The sequence below is a fragment of the Ischnura elegans genome, chromosome 6 (assembly GCF_921293095.1).
Source record: "Ischnura elegans chromosome 6, ioIscEleg1.1, whole genome shotgun sequence".
Taxonomy (NCBI): Eukaryota; Metazoa; Arthropoda; class Insecta; order Odonata; family Coenagrionidae; genus Ischnura; species Ischnura elegans.
Genome location: NC_060251.1, coordinates 107,333,434 through 107,356,853, shown reverse-complemented (window position 1 = coordinate 107,356,853; position 23,420 = coordinate 107,333,434). Strand labels below are relative to the sequence as shown.

Here is a 23,420-nt window from a genome sequence, read left to right as displayed (position 1 = left end):
GGGGTGAGGGGTGGGAAGTCTTGCAACGAGCGGAGCATCAAGGAGGCAGGGGATACCGGAGATCCAGACTGCTGCGGCTGTTTAGTATGCTACCACTGGGTGGTGCGGAGCAATGGGGCAGGTTCCAACGCATGGACCTTTTTCGGACAAGGCAATCCTCATCCTTTTCTTTCCTCTCTTCCAGCTCCTCCCCCCTCCCTCCCGCGTCCACACCCCATCCTCCGCTCCTGTAGGCACAATCTTACACCCCCGCCTTCCCTTCCCTCTCCACCGCTGCTGCGTGCGTAATACGTTTTCACCGTGGGCTCTGCTGTTAACCTATGTGGTACGATTTTACGGGAGGCTCCCCAGAACGGTCGCTACACGTTTGCACTTTAGGCCCCTTGCACACACACCGATTTTTGACTGCCGGTAAAATATCGGCCGATTTTTTTTACCGGCGAAGCGATGCTTGCACACACGCCGATTTTTTTACCGGTCAAACGATAATTTGCTATGTTTTTGTACCGGCGCCGGTGATCAACAGTGACAATGGCCGGCAGCTAACCGGCATTTTGCCGGTGCCAGCGCGTGATCAGTGTGTCCCTTCATGCCTTCCCATTGTTCACTATTGTAATGTAGACGGTTTCCAAAATCGGTGTGTGTGCAAGGAGCCTTAGGCAATACATATGCATAAGTTCAACCGATTCAGATGTGATATGGTGGAAGTTCGAAGGATTGAAATTAAAAGGTAGTCGCGCTTTGCCACAGTTATTGCGTACGACGCGTTTCGCCTCTTAGGGACAACACCAGATCAAAGTGTTGTACCAGATGATGTTTCTGTCAGCCGAAACGCGTCTTACGCATTAAAAGTGCATTATGGAAAAGTGCAACTACCTTCTATTTCAAAATACGTTTGCACCTCAGACTTGTACGATGATCGATTTTTCTCATCGATTATCTGTAAAATAATCATTAAAAATTTTCAGAAATGATTGTGATTGGTTATAAAATATTATCTCTATGTTGATCGATGAGTTTCAATGATCGGTAGAGAATTTCTCACTTGCTTTTTTTTGTCTTGCGGATGAAAAGTTACTACTTAAGAAACAACTATTTTTTTATTTAAGTACATGAGTTGAGTCGTTATGGTATGGTATTCGGAGGAGGCGACCGACAGCTGAGGTCATTTGCGCCATGAGGGAAGGGTATGGAAGGAAGGGTGGAGAGAAACCCCGCTTGGGAATTAGCCTGCTCTTGCGGGAAGGCGCCAAGGGGACCACTGATTAACGTCCCTTCAGACGGACGGAGTAATTTGCTCCACAAGCAGGAATCGGGCATTCCATGAAAAATCTCCTTCTCCGCCGGGATTTGAACCCGGACCTTTTGTGTGGTAAGCCAAAAATCTAGCCACCGATCCGCTTGGTATCAGTCCAAGGACGCAACGATCCCAGTGACTCATCAACATCGATGACTATTTATTTCATGAGATAACAGAGTCTTTGATGGAATCACCCGGTTGGGCATTGTTGTACGAAAATTTTGTATTTTGAATAATAAGCGGAATATTTTCTCTGAATGCCTGTTATTACCGATTGAAAATTCAATAAAACTCTTCAAATATGGAAAACATCGATAAATTGGAGGTGAAAAATAATTTATCATTCTTGTGTATATGGAGGATGAAAATAGGTTAGATGGCTACAATATTGAGCTAGGGGACAAATTTCACTTTTTTTGGTAGCAAGACCAAAAAATATCTGCAATTAAGGTACCAGCGAGGAATGAGAATGGCAAAGACTACCTGTGTTTGTTAGGAACTCCAGCGTAAAAGTCTAACAGAAAGCTTACTTTGAGTTCGATGTCTAGCGTAGCGGAGTACGGGGCAGGGGCGTGGTTTTTGTTAAGAGAGTATGGGATAGACTGAAGGAGATGGAGGGTGGGTATGGAGAAGTACGGAGAGAATTAGAAGTTGAGAATAAGAAAATTATAAAAAGCAATAAATTGTTGGCAAGGGGAAATCCTAGAAGAGATGAAGGCGGGAGGTGTGGCTATAGCGAGTAATAAGCAGAGAGAGGAGATGAAATAAATCAGGTTAACCTATCGAATAAAAAATAAAAATTTTAATTCTGAGTTGGAGAAGGAAACTTAATACGGTAATCGATACAGTGATCAGGTAAATAGGTGGTGCTTTTCACGTAAATCTACCTTAACCGGAGGACGACTTGCTATGATAAAAATTCGCAGTCTGATAGTTAATTAGTCCTATATTATTATATAATCTAGCTACGTAATATCTAGGAAAAGATTTATTTTCGTTTCTTAATTATATTAATCGTAATATTATGTAATTTTTTATTGCCGGTAAAGAAATGTTTAAATACTTTATACTCGTTGATATTTCTTAAATCAGGACATCATTTTCGGCAAACAGGACCATCTATAGTAAAAATGACATAAACATGTGATGATGGGATAATTTGACATTTTCAATTAATAATCAATACCCTATAGTAATGCTCGAGATTAGATATTCGAGTTAAATGTTCGCGTGGAAAAAGGAATTCGACGCCTCGCCGTTGCCCACACTACCTCACCACGCAACCTCAGCGACTCGGTGGCGGGCGGCGGCCGCCGCGCCGGGGAGGAGGGCCGAGGAGACGTCCAGGAGGAGACGGAGTGGGAGGTCGTCTGGTGCGGGTCCCCAGTTGACAATGTTGCTGGGAAGAGAGGTCAGTTTTGAAGAGGGTGGGGGAGAAGGGCAAGAGGAGGAGGCATGGGCAGTTGTAATTTTTCTTTCTCTGAGTGAGTGCCGAGGCGTGTTCATGGGACATTTTCGCGTGAGAATAACCGGATGCTGTGGATGCTTATGGCGGTGGACATAAGATGGGTTGAAAAGGCAAGATCATGCGATGAATTTTCTAGGTCAGTGGCTCCCAAGCTGCACGAGTCTCCGGACCGCGCGGTGTGAAATTATATCGCGTTCGCAACAATCCTTTCTGTCGCTGCAACCCTTATCAGCTGCTGTGCCGACGCCTTATCCTCGCCCATAGCCAAATTCAAAGGTGAATGAGTAATTTAGTTTTTCGAACACTTTACGGATCGCTATTTTCTCCTGTTTGCCTATTTTGTTTAAGATATGCATTTATTGAAAACTAAATTGTCCTGTGGATCACTACTATCTTAACTACCATTTGTGGTGGTGGTCGGCGTACCTTCCTCAAGGTAACAGGATTCAGGGATCGACTGAAGGAAAATTGGCATTACAGCAAATAAACAAGGCACTGAAGAAAGATTTGATGCTTTCCCGGCGAATGATGTGAGTAAACTTTTCTCGGGTTTCCCACCGGGTTAAAAGAGCCAGGTTAAAACCCGGTGGGAAACCGGGTTGGCCATTATGAAGCCTTTAACCCGGTGGGAAACCCGAGAGAAGTTTACTCACAAACAAGGCACTTTCAATGTTGGAAGGAGGGCGAGTCGGATGATTAGCGGAGTCCTTCATTAATCAAATTTATTCAATATAATGCCTATAATAGTTTGAAAATATGAAAAATTAGCGCCATATTTCCTACTATTTTGAGAACACGAAGCGCTATGGTTAGAAACTTTTCTTTATCATAAATCATCATCATCATCATATGCACTTCAAATTGGGATGATGGTAACCTTTAGTTTGTATGAAAGAGATCGACTCGAAAATGTGGATGTGCTGACATACATTTAATCCTTCTGTTTTTTGCGATTTGTTTCTCTAATATTTTATTTACTTACCTATTCGCAATCGTGATAGTAGGTAGTGTTCAGCCATTCAACTGCAGTAATGCAATGCAATTTCATCAAACTTATTCGGTGGTGTTTCGGTGTGATTGGTGTAACTTAGAGCAGTCACGCGGAAAATGATCGAGACGGTGCCCGAATCGCGCCGAAAGCCTTAAGGCCGTTTAACACGGTACACGGAATTGCGCAATCTGACGTACCTACGTGCGAAGGCGCAATGAAAATTGCGTCGTGTAAAGCGGTGAATTGCTAGAACACATGCGAGAATGCGTGGATGCGAGACGGAAAAATAGCCCCTGTTCTAATTTCGTTCATCCACTCGCGCAATTCCACGCCATTTTAGAAATTAATGCAGCTCTAACCTGCGCAATTCCGTGCCCCGTGTAAAACGGCCTTTAGAGCTAATCTCAAGATATAATTTTTTAAAGTTATGATCAAAGGTTGATGAATTAGATGCTGAACACCTATCCCTCTCTTGAGGTCCTCCCGCTTTGAATCTGTTGCCCTACTTGTCGCAGGTTGAGAGGGAACTCTCATTGCGTATCAGTCGGTTTGCTTTGGTTTGCCATTTCCTGGAATCGGTGTCGTCAATCCTTCCCCTCTCCCCCCCCCTTACCTTCGCCACCTCCTCCCCTCCTTCTCCCTCCCCCCACTCCTCTCACGGGAGTGCGACCACCTCCTCCTCAGGATCGACAGTTCCCACCCCTCTCGAAGGAGTCGCAGAGTTGATGTACTCCTTTTTATCACTGCATCCTCGTTCCATATAAGGAACCAAGGGATACGGTGGGAAGGGGTTGCAGGGCAGTTTTTTCCCCATTATTTCGGAGACCTTTGTGCACTCGCGGCGGCCTTTTGAAAAACTTCCGTGGTCGAATATACCGAGTGGAGATGATTTAGAGCGAGCGTCAAGACATGCAGGTAGATCAATGGCCGCGTTCAATTCAGAGCAATTCACAAATATCTAATCGTTTCAGGCTTGACTTGGTATAATTAGATTCTATTCATATTAAAATATAAATATGTAGCTTTCTGCTATCTGTTTCCGTTGCCGTTACCCAAATTTTCATACTTTCCCCCGCTTTCATATTCTTTTCAATTTTGGAAAATATTCTCCTAATGATGACCAGGAATTACGGTTATAGGCAATGCCTTTTTCCAACACTTTCATATTTGCTAGGTTAGAGCACAATCCATCTACAGGTCTTAAAACTTGGTCTGCATTGGTGCATTGATCATTCTACTTTTTTAATGAAGCTGCTTTGAGAAAGCACGAATTGGTAGAAGACTAAAAAGTGTATTCTTATCTGAATAATTCACAACGTGCTTCCAATTGCTATCCTTACGAAATTTGAGCTAGCAACTCGCTTTACTTGTTTTTCAACTGGTCATCGATAAATTTAAGGTTAAGGACATTTTACCACTAATTATCTGAGGCAATTATAATCGCATATTTACGCCCAACCTTAATTCTTTAATGTTCTAAATATCCAGAGTATTAAATTAAGATGTCAAAAAGGCTGGATACCAAAGAGAAATCGTTTTCATGTTAACTGCAAATTGAAAAAAAAATGTTTGCGTTGCCATATCTCAGTATCTATGGAGTTGCGACCCCATGTTTATGGACAAAAAATGCTTAAATTGTCACCCCTACCACCCCATGAAGTATTCCAGATTCGTTCTGTTGCACCCTGTATCTATAGTGAACAATTCATTATGTCAAAGGATCGGATCCACGAGGCCTAGTTAATGAACCTAAACTCTAATGACGTCACAAACTCATGATAAACGTGCGGCAACTTCAGTTTTTTTTTTATTTATAAGGAAATGGCTGAACACTTCTCTTTCCAGAGTCATTTTTCTTTCCCTTCCACGTACTAAATTCTTTTATTAAATGGCGATATCGGTGTCATAGTGAACAAACGATCTCTTTTCACAATTAGTGAGGATAGGTGTTGTAACTTTCGCATGAGTTACCTGAATAGCATTTGGTATCAGCTGTTCAGTCAACAGCTTTCCGAGAAAAAAATGTTTCAGTTCATCCCATTTAGGAAAATTGAAAATATTAATAATTTTAAGTATGTTTTTGTTTCGTTGTGAATTTTTCTTCTTCCAATATTAGTTTTGATATGAATTCGTTGGCTTCCTTTGCATGATACGCGTCTTGAGTTCTTTCTTTGTCTTCCCTGAATTGGCTTAGAAATGCGAGACATTATGCATTAATCTACACATTCCATCTAATCATAGGCTCATAACTTCTTGTGATCTTCAGACCCTTCACAGTAAGTGAACCCATAAACGGCGTACCTTCCCTTACATTAATCGAGGAGTCGTAAGCTGCGATCGTATGATCAGTGGATTACCGGGCTTTAATGGTGTGATCTTCTTTGCAAGCCAGTCATCGATTGAGTTATTTCATACTATTCCATTATGGAGAAGAGATCATCTGGGAATCCATTGGTTACGTATGCTCGGGAATATTTTTCATTGCTAAGTGAAATCGTTACACTCATCTGTTTTTAACTCTAGGCTTAATGCTCAAGGCATTTCAGGTATTTGTCAAGGTCTTTTGTTATGAGTCGAAAGTTATGAATTGAATGAAATCTATCGTCAAGTTCGACTTGAGTTCGAATAATATTTTCTTCGGGATCCAAAACAATATCATAAGTATATTTTTCTTTCTTTTCAAGTGCTGAAAATCTGTGTTCCAGCAATTTGGACACTAGTACTATTGATATCCGTATCCATATTTTCGTAGAAAATTCCTTTCATTCTCGCATATTTTGCTTTTGAGTGCAATTAATACATACAATATTAACAAAGAAGAGAACTCCCTGCAGAAAAAGAAACTCAAAGACGGACGTAGACCATCCCTTTGCTTGCTATCTGGGATTAAAGTGCAGCATCGATAAAAATTTCAAATAGCTTTCTTACCAAGGTAACAAAATGATATACACATCTCCTCCAGGAATCCTAAGCATGTTCGAAAAAAATGAATACACTCCTCATTATCCATCTCGTTAAAACGTTGTATCCGGCTGAAAAACAATGTATCGTCGTTCAGGATTGATGTCAGAGCTGGCGTAGCGGTACACCACCATAGACACAGCGATTTCCCTGTTTGACGCTGCCCATTATGTCTTTTTTTCCATTGCCCGTAGTGAAGTGTAGGCTCCCGCCTTGTGGAAAAATAGCCGATGGATTGAAACAATGCCCTTCACTCATCCTCGACGGCTTCCGTTGGGGCGGCAAGAGCAATTTGTTAAGTAGCGGAAACACATCTCACTCATGTTTCCACGTTCGATTTGCAACCGTCATTATCGGATTCCGAGATCCTCATACCCAAACACCTTTGCGCGGCACAATCTTGCGTCTCGCGGCGTACCGGTCGTCTCTTTTTTTTCGTTGCTTTATTTTCCGCTCCGAAGGGGCACGTCACAGTCTGGTGCGCACTGCTAATGGTAGTGAGCCGGGAGCCGAGTGAATCTTTTGCCTTTGGGGAAGGGAGGGAATCATCCGCAAAGGGTTTTGCTACAGTAGCGACGATGGTGTTTTATAGTTGGCCGGGGAATCGGAACGAAACGAGAGTCGAAAACTCTGACAAGTGAAGGTGTCCAAGTGTCACGAACAGATCGCGGTCAAACTTCGAAGTGTGACGGAAGATGAAATTTTCAAAGATAGGTGTTTTTGCTCAAGTCTCTTATGGGTGTTCGAATTGATATCGATAGAAAGTATTTATTAGTAAAATTCCAATATTTGTACGACCCGTGACAAAAAATACCGTAATATCGTGGTAAACTAGCTCCTTTTACGCTCTTTATCGTGCGTAGAAATGGGATTGGGCTATACCATTGCATTTACATTGCGGTGTTGTACCACGGGTTGCTTATATATGGGAATTTGACTGGTTCTTACTATCGATAATATCTCGAAAACTAAGGTTCATTTGAACAAAAACGCGTATTTATTTAATCATGTAATGTTTTATTACCTACACAGTTTGAACACGACCTGGTGGTGGTACTTGACTCCTTCCCTTGTGAGTGGAACAGGAAGGAACAATTTTTGGCATCCGCGCATGCAGTCAAGATTGAGAAGAAAATTACCTGTGTTCATCCCCCACTCTTCCCAACATCTCCGTGACAGGAGAGACCGTCATAATATTTCTAAGACTGGCAGAAGCGATAAAACAAGAGAGATAGTTTTCCAAACGGATAAGTAGAGAAATTCTGCAGTCAGATCGTTACAGCACGCATTAATTTTTTCCCTTGCTAACGGCTAATGTCCTAGTAGCCCCACCCCCCACACGCCTATTGAGTCGGCATGCGGGCTGGTATGTAGACATAGGCGAAGAAAGCTGATTGTCTGCTTCTGTCGATAGTGTTCTTTCAATAACAGCTATGTTTGCTTGGAGCGAATACTTTTATTTCCCTTGGGTTTAGAATTCGCAAAGATGCAGAGATATCATACTTCGAATGAAAGCTATTTTTTAGGCTCAATTTCACTAGCTAGCTCAATTTTTTCATTGTAAAATCGGCAATGGTGAGAATTTACCATTCTGGATGAAGCCTGCGAACACCCCAAACAAATATCCTCGATTTTCCAAGTGGTCGAGGAAAAGGAACTCGCCGCCCTACGTCGTATGCGTGTTTTCTCGCCTCTGTGACTTTATCTCGGGGAAGCTGTGCCCTCACCTATCCAAACCAACTTTCGGGCGTAGTCCATGATATGAGTGAGTGAGATGTCACGTGGTTTCCACGACGGCCTCAGTTTCCTGAAAACATCCACTTCGAGCGCTGTGTTTATTTTTACTCAGAGATCAAAACCGCTAAAATTTCTCGCCCGAGAGCGAAATACAGAAGCAAAACGACATAAAATGGTTCCCGAGGAGCTCAACTCAGATTTAAAAAGAAATAGAGTCAAAACTTCAGCGGGTCGAAACAAAAATAATGCACCGGAACGAAGCGAAACGTGATTTGCGTCACGCACCAGTGGGATCGCGTCTCACTGAAGAACTGTTCTCTCATTTGATGACATGACTTCGATTGATATCTCCTGAATTTATTTTATCAAATTTCTCAGACATCGCGTGTTGATGGAGGCAAAAATAGGAGGCACTTAATGTTTTCTCTTTCGCATTAATATGCGCGAATATCTGAGGATCAAGAGTTTCAGGAGATGGAATAACAAAGGGCAAGCGATCATGATATTTATGAGCTATTGTTATGCTCCAGCGGTAGTGATTATTATTATCTATGGTAATGATGCAGTTGATGTAAGTTGAGCATATTTTTATGAATTGAGGCCTCTTGAGTGATTCCACCCTGAAATTTAAAATGCGACGGGTGAGAAGAGGATATGATATTAATTCTAAGTGAATTGAAAAAAAAACAGAAAAACACTTAAGTCGATTAATATGAGGCGATATCTAATTGGCAATAGAAACGTGTACTTAATTTTTTTAAACTCTTTACCTATATTCTGCATAATTTACTATAACCCTGTTGCTTTCTTCAATTTCTCGTCTAGGAATGGGTGTTATAACTTTCAAAACGAGCATGGTTTATATTATATTGTTAGGAAAATATATCGGCAATAAAAAAACACGGGACACTCGTCGTTGACGCACCTGCATGAAGAAGCTGTCGAAAAGATGGAAAAATGTGCATAGCTTGTGATCAGTTCGTATTACTGACAAGTGAGGGAATGCGAAAAGTTTCTAAACCAGCAGGTTGTACATTAAATTGTTTGAAAAATACATTTTTTATGTTAAATAAAAACTTTTGGGCTATGTCGCCGCGTCAATTTTTAGGTGGCCTCAACGTTTCCCGACCCAAGCTGGTCGCATTCTCAAGGGAATCTGAGTCTATATTTAACACGACGGATGTCCGCGAAAGTTTTAACGAAGAACTACATTTTTTATTTCTTCAATCTAAAAACTTGTCATTAGTGCTAGGTAATCCACTTTTGTTATGTTTCAATGGCTGGCATACACCAGCTTTAATCGCCACATTCAGGGGTTAATTGCAGTTAGAGAAACAGTAATAACGAGAACCCAATTGGAAGGAAATTGAAAATTATATATATCTAACGAATGAAATTAAGCCTATCTGGATACTTCATTTGGAATATTTGGTATATATTGATCACCAGCATGTATAATACAAATCACTTTTCAAAATCATATATCCCTAAACTTGACAAAAGGAAATATATTGCTCTTTTAATCGATTATATTTAATAGATGTCACATCGTACGAAAATTTCTACGTTTTGCGAACGAAAAACTTTAAAATCACAATAAAAGTTGTGTTGCATGACAAAAATACTCTCCATGCTTCACCACTCCAAATTAAATAAGACAAGGAGGGGTGGAAAAGTAAAAATAAATTATGAGAAAAATACTAACATAATAAAACTACTAGAATAATAATATAATAAAATTAAAAACAATTATAATAAATTTTGCTAGCGAAGCACATTTGTCGTAAGCGCACCAAACCCACTTTCTAAGGGTTAAGAAAAGCAGTGCGTGCTTTGTGAACGGATAGAATCCGAGCTGGCCGCATTATCTTAAAATATGATAAGAAAAGGTGGAAAAGAAGTACAGAAGATTCCGGTTAATTGGGACATATCGGGACTTGTGCACTTTGCCCCAATTAAGCGGCTGCCCCAATTAGGCGAATTATCCTGTATATGGGCATAAACAAACGCTGAAATGATGGAAAGAAGACTAAATAATGTTTATAATACAACATAAGTTTGTTAAACTATTAATTTGATTAATAAATCAGCGATTTTAGTTCATTTATTGTCATTTTTAAGAATAATGACAATTTAGTTAAAAATATTTTTCACAGCCTCGGGCGACGCTGAATGAATGTCTATTTTCTAAGTCCTATTAAAGAAAAGTCCTATCCTCTTGCGGATAGTATAACAACTGGAGCTTTCAAAATAGGGCAAGAATAGGAGAATTTGTGAAAAATAAGAGTAAATCAAAGGAGGAAAATATAAAAAAATAGTATTCTGTAAACAAAAAATTTTAATTTCGTCGCGAGTATAGAGTCTATGTCGCAGAATCGTGGCCCAATAAAGCGGCATGCTGTCCCAAATAAGCGGAGAATAATCTGGGATATTCCTCTATTGGGTTCTGTTCTTCATGATCTGCCCCAATTAAGCGGCTGCCCCAAGTAACCGGTGGACCCATTAAACGGAATCTACTGTAATTAAATAAATTACGTGAAAAACACATCTGAATTTTTTTTTTTAACATTACGTGGTTTGCGATCGAATGGGATCCGTGCAGGCCGCGCTAGATTAACCCATTAGTGAATAGCGTCCGATATATCGGACGCGCGTATTTAATTTTTTTTCTGGGCTCCAGTTGACTTGCGCTACATTTTGATACTATATTAAGTTCAAATGGATGCCTGTATTTACCGCCCTGCTAATATTTTAGTTGGTTCCCTGAATTTATCGACTTGAGAAGCATTTATGTGAGACATGGCATTGAAAGAATTTTCAGTCGCCCGCACGGGGTAATAAAATTATTTTTTATTGTAGTATTTTGCTTAATACGTTGATAACTTTTATCTCATTTTTCCTCTAAAGGATGATCTTTTTATTTTCTATATTATCAAGTTTTTCTGTACTATTTTGAATCTATAATCAACACTGAAAACTGACCGTCCGATATATCAGACTATTATTTAAGTATTATTAAAAGTAGAGTATTATTTTAACTATTGATTGTAAAAATTTAAAAATTGCAGAGATAAGTTAAAATGAACCTTAGTAGCCTGAATAATTACTTTCTAAATGGAATTCAACAAAAAGAACTTTATGCACTAATGGGTTAAAATATTACAAGAAATTGTGGAAAAGTAATAATTAAATAAACTATGTGAAAAATATTTGCTATTTTTTTTTTTGCTGACGAAACAGTTGTCGTGAGCGCGCCACACTCGCTCTCGAAGAGTGAAGAAATGCAGTACGTGGTTTGTGATCGGCCGGGATCCGAGAAGGAATAAAGGGATTATAGGACGGTGGATTAGCGATGGAGGAGTGGGGTGGATGGTTGCGGGGTCGAGCAGGGTTAAGCGCCGGGGCCGAGGTACGGGAGGGTGGGAGTCGTAGGCGACACCTTGAGCTGCTGGGGAGCCACGACCTCCGCGCGGCGGCTGTTCCTCAACTCGCCGCGCGCCTCGAGTAGCTTTCATCACCGTGCATTAACGCTGCATTGTGCAGACTGGAAATGAAGTATGGCTGCTATTTCGCGGTCATGGGAAAGGATCGCGAATACCTCCCCACACCCTTCCTCCTCTTCTCTGTGTGTATATTTTGATGCTGGTGGCGGCGGTGGAGGTGGTGTTGCTGGCATATGAGTGTCGGGCGGAAGGGAAAACATAACGGTATCCGGATTTGTGGGCGTACTTATCCATTTCGCGATAGGATAAGGAAACGAGTTTCCATATTTTACGGAATATAAGTGCTGGGGGTAGGTGTCGAAGGAATGCTATTAGCCATGAAGTTCATATTTGTATCCGAGTAAGTAGTAAGCGGGTGAAACATTGCGCTTAAAATCTTACTTGGATAATGAGCTCTTGCCTGAAGAAAAAGTAGGGTTGTTACCACTATGCGTGTTTCTTTGTCACAGTAACATACCGGAAGAACCCAGAAATCTTCTACATCTAGCTACGAAATACCGCAAATATTTAAATTAATGCACCCTTATCCATTATAAAGAATAAAGGGTTTGTGTCCATACCTGTTTGCCGTTACTTTTGACGAATCGATGCTTATTTAATTTATTACAAATATGTATTTTTTCGCATAAAGAATAAGAGGTCGTAAAAAATAGGAAAATCGCATTTTCCTTGATAATAGCTGTGCCTGCTTTAGCAAAATCAGAATTATGAAAACATGGCGGTCCTATAAAAAGGAAAATGACTCATAAATGCGTTGGTACACAGTTACTACGTTTGACATGAATGTTTTTCAATGGAATTTCAGTAGCTCTAAGTCTCTGGCAGTAATATTTCCTATATTTTATGAAGATGTAACTCAGAAAAAATGACTTTACTTCACGGTATGGTATGGTATTTGGAGGAGGCGACCGACAGCTGAGGTCAAGAAAGATTTGATGCTTTCCCGGCGAATGATGTGAGTAAACGGGTTTCCCCGTTCTGAAAAAACTGACCGAATACAGGGAAAGGACGATACGACGGACAGACCAATCCGGAGTCAACCCCACCAGGCGGGAAACTACCAGCCAATCCCGAGGAACCTGACCGGAGAAGGGCAGCATATAAGCAGGCCCATTCCCGCATCACAGCATCCAAAATGAAAAGGACTCTAATCTAAAACCAAAAAAATAACAAAAAATATACCGTTTAGGTACCGAAAATACAAAAATATTGTTGCGAAAGCTATGTTCTTTTTTTTTCTTTCTTTTCTCATCAACTTTGTTTTTAATTATTTTTAGTTTTAGTTGTTCCAGTTCTATCAACAGTTACTTTAGATTATAAGTTTCCTCTTCTCACAAACATTACACTACACAAGTCACGCAAACCTCCGTCATTTTTATTTTAATTATTTTTGACAACATTGGTAGTGGTGGCAAATAGCTACCGGGACAATTTTTTTTTGCGCCTTCGGCGCGTCAGAAAGTCTGTCGCATCACAGCATCCAGTAGCCCTAATGATGAGCGCCGAGTCGGAGCTCGAAACGTCGGCCATTATGAAGCCTTTTACCCAGTGGGAAACCCGAGAGAAGTTTACTGACAGCTGAGGTCATTTGCGCCATGAGGGAAGGGTGTGGAAGGAAGGGTGGAGAGAAACCCGGCGTCGGCGTTAGCCTGCTCTTAACGAAAGGCGCCAAGGGCACCACGGCTTAACGTCCCATCCGACGGACGGAGTGTTGCGCTTGAAATGTCCTCCACACAACATTCAAGCAGGGATCGGGCAGTCTCTGAAAATTCTCTGCCACTGCCGGGATTTGAACGCGAGCCCGCTGGGTGGGAAGCAAACACTCTAGCAACCACACCAACCCGATCCCCCGCTTTACTTCACGAATGGACATGTTTTTATGTTTGATATCTCTCGGGTCGAAAATGCCACTGCAAGTGATAAATGCATGGGAACTGGGCATGCATTTTCTTTTCTTCCATTTTTCATCTCATCGCTTAACAATACGCATAAAAGTCATAAAAAATGATTGGAAACCCGAGGGAAATTTTTCTCGGACAAAAGTTTTCAGAAGTAACTATTTTCACAGGAGTAACTAATGTCTGGAGTAACTAATTCTTAGGACGAAAATGAATGCGGCCTAACTTGTAAACATTTTAAATTACAAAGGAATAAATATTATCCCTGAATTTTGTATTTTAAAGAGCGAAATTATGAGAGAAAATGAAGGAGAACGATAGAAGTGGCGAGGAGGTGCTGGATATGGTGGGGGATGAGAGGGAGTTGTAGTGGGGATTCGCTATAGACGGATGCTTTTGATAGAGTGAATACTTAGCGGGAAGGGGATGCTAGTCAGAGGGAAGCATGATAAGGAAGGGAGGAACGGTAAGGAAAGAAGTGGGGTCACGGATGGAGTGAAGAGAAATACACCGTATTCCATTCTAAAATGTAGAAAGGTGACAGGTTTAGGTGGTTTGGTCCTGACGGACCTTCCCGAACTGATAGACCGTTTGAAGTGTAAAAGAGGTGGTATAACATATTCCCTAATTCCCGATGTATTGTTCGTGACCTACTGCAGCCTCCTTCGACGTGTAAACCAGGCTTAATAGATCGAATCAATGTTGAATGTAGTCGGTATTATATTACTTTCTTGAAGTATAGGTCTTGAAAATTTTAAATGCGAATTTTGCCAAAGTTTCGATATACGAGTATTTATACACCTTCATCAGATCATGGAATGAAATTGAGTCCATTCTGATGTATAAACAGTTTATAGCATTGTTTTTTTGTACAAGAATGAAAACAACATTTCTAATTTTTAGCCTCTCCTTTTTTAGTTTACAACTGAATTTTTAAATTCTGTTATTGCATAAACATAGTTATAACCTTTTATGCTGTTTAGGTATCATTGTTGTGTACTCATATCCATAGCAAGCCCTAATGAAGATGAGTGAATATGCGAAATGTTGGAAAAAAATGCATTAGAATTTTTTCAAGACCTATAATTCAAAACACTAATATTATATTAAATATACAGGTTAAAAGAGAGAAAAAACTCAATGTAGTCACTGACCGCACGTAGGTACGAATCGAATGCAAAGGTCAGAAAATCCACGCCACACAACTTCGCCGTATAAACCAAGTTTTGATATTGAATCCGTCCCGACGCGACGGCCGTGGTCGGAACGCACTGTTACCGTGGCCTGCGTGGCCCGATCGTCGCACGAAGCTCTTTTTGCGGTTTTAGTTTCGATCCGCTGGGGACCTTTTCGGATCGTCGCACGCGTATAATGGTATGGAAATTGAGCCACCAATTTTCGATTTGATTCCTGCGGGCCGATTATTCCGCGATCCTGCGTGTCTTTCCTTCCATCTCCGCCGTCGCTGGCTCACTCCATGCGGAGGTGTTTCATTATCTCTCTTTCGCTCATCGCCATCCGCAAAAGCGCTTCCTTAAGTTGGCTGGGAGGAACTTTAGTCCCGTTTCTTTGAATCCCTTTTGAAAGTGTTTACTTATTCAATGTCGCTTGCAGTATCAAGCATTGTCCAGTCATGAATTTTAATAATTAATGAAGGCGTTTTTCTTACTTGGCAAATTTTATGCGCAAAATTATCTCGGTTTTCTATCCGAGTAAGGATTATGACTGCTAACTTGGAAATGCAATACACCTGGGTCGTCTTGAGAGCAAGCTATACGATGGAGCCTTACTCCATCAGAGACGCTGGCAGCAGCCAAATTTCTTGCCCTGATGGCAACCCGCGAACGAAATGAGCATTATTTCACAGCAAAATAATCACGAATTAATTTGACATTGTGTCATTTCGTTAGTCTTAATGATTTCTGGCATTTTTAACCAAACATAGGGAACGTGAAGTGACTTTGCTAGTTTCTGTGGAACCAAATTAATATAACTCTTACTATTCTAACTTATGTTGGATATTTTCCACAGCTCATTACTTCAGAAAGCAACTAATTAAACTTTAATTAGCAATAATCATCTAGAAATTCTATTAGTTGGATTTCGTTTGTGCATTTGGTAATCGTTCGTCCGTTTTGCATTGAACTTAGCAATTATTGGTGCGGAAATGTGGAACTTGGGGTTAGTGCAGGGAAAGAGACCAGAGGTGTGGGCGTGGGTGAAAATGGAGACGGTGGAATGGACAAAATGAGGAGTGGTGTACGAGAAGAGGAAACTTCTAGAGGAGAAACGGAGGAAACAGAGGTGAGGGGGCGGAGCGGAAAGGGATGATGAAAACCGTGTTTTGAGTAGAAATAGAAGACTCTTAGGTGATCGAGGAAGAGGTTGAGGGAGAGTAAGATTTATAGGTAGTGTGTAAGTTAATAGGCCCTATTGAGAATGAAAATGGGAATTCAAATTGAGATGGCGAACAAGCTATGGTTATTCGCCAAATTGTCCATACATAAGCCTAAATTAAGCGGGAAAATACCCTGTAAAAATTTCCGTATCCGACCTGATTCTATTTTCGTATGTCACTGAGGTATCCTTTCCGTACTGGTATCCAAGTGTTATAATTGTCATCCCATACGTCTTAAGTCAACTTAAGATAATTTAAAACTAAATATTCTGGTTTGAACTGCCTTAATACAGGATTTGTGTACGGATATAGCAATATCAAATTTTCACTGGATTATCCTTCGTGAATAGTGCAAGTTTTAATTTTCTGCCTATCATTATCAGCTTTTTCATTAAATATCCAATCGGAATGAAATTCATGTCATTCACTCAATTTATTGTTACGATCTTCGCACGGAAGTTTCCAATCGTAACTCAAGGAGCATAAATGTTTTGATGTATTCTTAAGATGACAACTTTCTCGAACTTATCAATGCTAGGGATTATATTTGTAAATAGATTCGGCCATGATGAATTATAGAAAGTAGTTTGTTTTTATATTACATTCTTTTGTCATTTGAAGCTTCGTATTTCTGTAGGTAATGATGCTCGGAAAGATAACCCACAAGGGGAATCGATGGAGGAATAAATAATCACGGTTGTGGACATTGAGTGCTGAGGATAATGCAAGTCCTCAAGGATGAGGAAAGTTTTTCTGACCCTATATAAGGAACTCCAGCGGCCCAAGTTGCGTTGTCGCTGTCGCTTTTTAGTGCTTTCCCACTATATAACCGGGTCATCCTCTCGCGTTCATTTTAATTTTAGGAAATTTTACACCTAGGTAGTGTTCCCCCGCCTAACAGCGACAAAGTGTGAATATTCTACGCGCTTATGAAAGGAAGGTGCTATTTGAACTGGAAAGGCCCAGTATTTTCCGGTTAGCTGTGGAAAACGTCCTCCATCGTACTCCCAAAGATTCCTAAAAGGTCTATGACAGTCGGCGGGAATGCGTGGCAAGAGCGCAGTCGTCATTTTTTTAGCTACCGGGACCACAAAAGCTTTTAGGGTTTAATTGGATATACTGAAACACCATAATGTAAGTAATGGCGTGTGAAAAAACCTAAAAAAGAGCTTATCATGGTAAGAATAACGAAAAAATTGTTCCGTGGTTATCTTAGTTTTTCACAAATTAGTACCAAAAACTTTAGGTTTTTACTGAAATTTAAGAGTAAAATCTTTCGCCGTGTTCAAAGCCTGCATCAGGATTCCCGAATTTCACGCTACATGATTTAATTAATTGAACAACTTAGTCCTACTCACTCCATGCGGTTTATTCGTGCTTGTATACCTAAAGTATGGGAGACACGAATCAGAGGGTTTAGAGTGGCTGATTTCTAATTGTAGGATCTATTCCGGCTGGACAGCGGTGTTTTGACGTTCCAAACTTCCCATTTTTTTGTTCATTTCATTATTTTTTTGACTCTGTCCGTAAAATTTCCCATAAAGTCTCTAACTATATCGGAATATCCTAACGGAGGCGTGGGAGCACATTTTCCGTTTGCATGTACATATCAAGTTCGAATAGCCTTTATTATTCCATCTCCTCTTGATTCCTAGACATTCGTGCATATAAATTCATGGGAGCAATTTTCCGTACAACACCGTATACGTTGAATGAAACGTTAATATATTTTTACGGGATTGTGCGGATATATTGCAATATATATGTTTTTAATTAAATTTAATTAACACATAATTTTCAAATTATATGTTTCATTTAACTAATATTTAGGATCTTCACCGCATCGTCCCGCATTTCATACAAGATTCTACACCGTACACTCTAACATTGCATCTGCCTCCTAACTCGTGTAACTCCTCATGATAAAATGGATATTCAGCAGATATTGCTTAAACTTAACTAGGACTTTGTCCATAATATCTTATTTATATCCTATTCTAAGGTTTCCCTCAAGATGACTGCATAGAGGAGGCCAAATTCCATCCTAAAGAAGTCTGATTTCTGTCGCATTTTAATCGGCTTTCAAAAATGTCTGCGGCGCGGTGCTGAGTGCAATGCGGTCCACTTCTTTCCTATATTTTGCATTTTAATGTTTATAATTGTGAGGAATAGCATTGAAAAGTTATGAATTTGATATATCATATCATCATGTGTATGAATTTTGGTTCACACCCGTAATTATACATTATTTCCTTTGAAACTCAGATCACAATGTCCGTCTACAACACGATTGGCGATTTTGTGGACCTGTTTAAATGTATGGTGAGTGATAAAACATTTGGAGGCAGATTTGAGGATCCTTTTTTTTTATATTCGTGTCTTTCCCATCAAGTCCTTATTTACTTTTGAATAGCGTACAAATGAGGTATCTAAATGTGTTTTTATTTTCACATTCCTCTCTTATGTTGCAATATATTCAATTTCTCCAGTGTCTCGCGATTGGAATCAGGCGCATCCTTGACCTCGCAAACATTTATCTCCGTAGCTTCGGCGCGACCGCTAAACCAAGCTAGCATTTGGCTCTGTCTCTGGCACGGTGGATCTTCGGGACGAGAATCCCTATCCAAGGTGAAGCGAGAGCTGCGAACATGCCTGTCTGCATCAGTCCGCGAGTGTGCTGGAGGGAATGGAGACGTCACCGGAAGTATTTTGCCGCCTCTCCAAATCGCATCACATTTTGAACGAGTCAAGGACGCCGGGCTACATCCCATTCTCCATTCCCGCGGATTATGTTTTTTTTCTAGCGCTCCCTCGCCCTACCCAGTCTAGCAATCGAATCCACGCACGTGCGTCTTGAAAAGTGAGAACTCGCCCAAAATTGCGATCTCTAGACTAGGAGAACACGAATTGTAAAATTATACTTCACCAGCCCTTCCACTTGCCTCTTTACGATATCTAATCGAATGTAACTTGCGGGTTGGCGAGATAAATATTGCTTTGCAGTACAATATTAACGCGAAATTAATTCTAAAAATCATAACTGCACTCCCGCGCGGTGGAAGAAAATGTATTATGGCAATTTATTCGGGAAGGTCTCCGAATTTTTCACCCCAGAAAATTTAAAAAATCATTTTATGAATATAGTCGTTATATAGTTTAGTCGTAATAATTGCAATCTCAAGGCTAGGAGAAATGGAGACACTCTGCGTTTTTTATCACTGTACCAAGCGTTGCTGTGATTGAGTGCTTCTAATATCACATTTCAGAACATAGCGCCTGTTAATGACAATGCATAGAGATAGTCTACCTATTTTACCACGCTGCGCAGTTATAGTATATCATTTTTATGGATTCATCGCGTGATAAATTTGAATTTTAAAACAATATTTCGCAAGCTCTTCCACTTGCCTCGTCAGGTGATCTGATCAAATGGCCCGACAAAGCTTGCAGGTTGGCTAGATAAATATTGTTTTGCAGTCTAGCATCAGTTGTGAATTTGTTTTCAGAATAGGTGGAATAATATGGTGTACAAAAAAAAAACTTAAAAAAAAATACAGAAGAGTTTCTCGTTATCTACTCAAGTATTCACATTCAAATTCATCCTCTGCAAAAATGGCATAAAAATTTGCAAATAAGTACCATGAACATCGATTTTTACCCAATTTTCAATACAGTTTGTTGACTTATTTAACAATGGTCACAAATTATGCACAACTGCATTTCCGCGCGGCGGAAGGGCATGTATTATGGCATTTTATTCGTGAAGACCTCAGAATTTTTCGTCCGCGGAAATTTAGAAAAATCATTTCATTAATTTATAGGTATTCCGAAGTTGAGATATTACGCTCGAACACACTTCGCAACTTAGTCAAATCGATTTTTCATTGAATTACGCACTATTTCAATCTTGAAAAAACATGAAGTGTTCAATATCACGGGAAGTTTTGAATCTATGGCCCCCGCTCAAAAACAAGCCGGTTTTAGGTCTCTTCTTATAGTATTTTAATTATTTAAAGTGTTTTAAGTTTCCTCTCCATATTTTGACTGCTGTTATTTATTGGTGCATTCTTGTCTTTGCTGGTTTTTGGAGGTTGCTGGAGAGGTCATGGATAAGTTATAGAAACTCCGTAGAAAAAGGATTTCTATATTTGAACTATTTTATTCCGAGATTGTGAAAGAGATAAAATGCAAGGAGATAAAATGCGTTTTATTCATATCTCTTAAAGACGCGCCGTTTCAGAGAGAAAGGAGTAGTCTCTTTATATACTCGTGAATATAAGTGACAAGAAATCAATCATTATTTTGTTCCCTATTGCTAATGCCTACCTTAGACGCAAAAGCTCCGGCGGTAAACTTGACCCTAGACCCTCGATAATGAACGATGGAAGTGAATGTGGAAAGTGACATCTGCCGCGAAAACGGAGAAAAACATTAGGGAAAATTAATTTTCATCGAAGGAAAACCAAACTAGATCGGGAAACTAACCAAGGAGCATTTGATTTTTAGACCACTTACCTCATCATTTCGCTTCACTGGAATCTTCAAAAAAAATTAAATCTTTAAAATCGCCTTGTGATCCAAGGATTCAGGGTGCCTACTGCATGCTTTCTGAGGAAATTCAAGGTCCTCAGGTCTATTCCCGGTAAAGGTGGTGTTTTATCCCAAAACTTAACTGGAATGTACATTTAGGGAATGGATTAATATTTTACGGACGCGTATGCTCATTATTGCGGACGTCAGTTTTGGGAGCTTTCTAGCTCTCGTCTTCGGGTCCTAATGATCCGCAGAGCTGCGATTCCTTGTGCATAAAGCTAGTCAGTCGTGCACTGATTTGTTCGTATTGAATCCGATTGTTCGAGGAGCCGTTTGAACGATTAAGAAAGAGGATGACCGTCCCCCCTACTGAGACTACTCTAGAGAAAATATATCGAGTAGAAGTATTCAGCCGTCACTTTGTGGAACATTAATCTATCAAACGCGTATGTATGAACGAAGAAGTCGCAATCAGTTGAAATTAAAAAAGTTTCCTGGAATATTACACCTACAGCGTTATAATCATATTTGATCTAGAATACGGTTCCGCAGTTGTCTATTCCGTGGGAAGAGAATAACGTGAGCCCGAAAGCTATCCTCATTTGGTGTATCACGCCTCCCCTCTCCCATACCGCTCTCCATGGATACTTGCCCTGTGTTAAAGCATTACGGTGCCGAGCAATATATAAAGGATCTGCTGCCTCTAGCAATTGCAATTTCATATTGCATAATAATTACAGTTAGAGAATGTTTTAAATATGTCATTTCGGCACTCTTCAATATCGAATCAAAATACGCATGAGGCCTCCCTCCGCGACTGCTATTTTTATTATTTTTCTCCCAATGCTTGCACTTTTTTCATTTGCATTGATAGGAGATATCCACCGTAGCCTCAAAGGCTAGTTTACTTCTCACTTTTACAAGGCAATTTCTAAAAACTGTTTCATTTTCAGAATTGTATAGTATATCTAAAAAAGACTATAATTAATAGCATAATCTAACCTATCGTGGATATCATGTAGATACATTGTTTAAATTAAAAGCTTAGATTCAAGCAACATTCATTGCCGCGGTGATTCCTTCCATCGGCTACCTTATATCATCCCTGAAGACCTCGAATATTCGATTTAAGGGTAACTATTGAAAAAAGAACCCCAATACAAGGATTTCTGCCATAAAATAATTAGGATATGTCTGGAGAACCAAATAATGTCTGTGATTCGAGTGACATTTGGACGCTCAGAGGTATTACAAATTTGACTAGCTCGTATGAAGACAGTAAATTATTTAGTCATCGTCACATAGGTGGTAGTACTCACCGCAGTTTTCGCAGAGTACGTCCTGGAGTGCAGCGAGGATCCTCCTGGATCGCTGAACTGGCTCGCCGGTGGCGCTGTAGTTGTGCGGTCCAATTTTCTTCGCGAACACCACGTACCTGCCGCCGCGGCGGATGTTGGCCTGCACGGGCCACGAACCGCCCGGCGGCTGCGGCGGACCCTCGAGCGTCGCAGGCGTCGCCGTCCCCGCCTCGCTCGTCGGCGTCATGAACTGGAGCCGCACCTGGCTCTTGCGCCTGACGTCTCCCTTGTGGACACGCTGCACCACGAACGTGACACCGTAAGTCCCTCCGGACACGACCGCGCCCCTCGAGAGGGCCTTCGCCTCGAACACCACCGGCGACAGGTACGCCCTCGAGGCCACGTCTTCCGCGGACGCGTCCGTTAAGCCGCCCCCGCCGCCGCCTCCGGCAAAAGCGGCGGGGGCGGAACCCACCGGCCTTCTCTGGCCATAGTGACCGTGGTGCCGTCGAAGACCGGAGTCGAAGGTGTTGCCGGCCGGCAGGGGTCGACCCCGCGCCGCGTCCCGGCACGCCGGCGAAGTGGAGTGCGGCGGGCAGACGACGCCGGCCTCCCCCAGGGCCAGCAGGGCCGGCAGGACGAGCAGCATGGCGGCGAGGACCCAGGCGGAGGCGCGCGGGGCCGTGCCCTGCGAGGGACGTTTGCCGGCCTGCGTCCCAAGTGTCGTCCCCATGGCAACTGAACGCCGGCGGCGGCGGCGGGCGTCGGGGCGGCGGGGCGGGGCGGGCGGCGGAGGGGGACGGGGGGCGGGGACCGCGGACCTCCCTCCGCCCGGGAGTCGGTTGCGCGCCGGCCGGCAGCCGCGTCTCCGCGCGCTCCTCCACCGCCTCCTCCTCCTCTTGCCGCCGCGCGAAGACAACACCACCAGTGTCCCACTGCGATCCACGCACTCCTCCACCTCCTCTTCCACCTCCTCCCCCCGGCAAGCGTCCGGCGGCGCTACTACTACGTCCACTACGAACACCACTACGAGTGCCACTCCTCCCGTGCTGTCCGGCTGCGCGTCGGCGGCTCTCACCGCCGTCTCAGACGACGTGTCGGGGTCCCCCTTGGCCCCTCCCCTTCCGACCGCCCCCCCTCGCCCCCTCCCTCCTCTTCTTCGGCCGAAGCAGCAGTCACAGACATGCTTCGAATTAATGCCTCCCTCCTCTCCGCTCCCGGCCGGCCACTCCGTCTTTCCCTCTCGCTCGCCGCCTCCCTCCGCGAAATCCGGCGGCGGCGGCGCTAAGGGGACCGGGGCCCGCCCCCCGCCCCAAACGATAGGAAAGGAGAG

General features: G+C 41.9%; 1 protein-coding gene across 3 annotated transcripts in view; it reads right to left on the bottom strand.

Moving 5' to 3' along the window:
• LOC124161488 (protein vein-like) overlaps positions 1-22,885 on the bottom strand; it is a 325,924-nt gene extending 303,039 nt beyond the window's left edge. For all 3 annotated transcript variants that reach the window (XM_046537809.1, XM_046537811.1, XM_046537810.1), the window contains exon 1: positions 22,109-22,885. In XM_046537809.1, the coding sequence (XP_046393765.1) occupies positions 22,109-22,820 (712 nt within the window). In that variant the 5' untranslated portion in view covers positions 22,821-22,885. The remainder of the gene's footprint in view (positions 1-22,108) is intronic.
• Between the last annotated feature and the right edge of the window lie 535 nt (positions 22,886-23,420).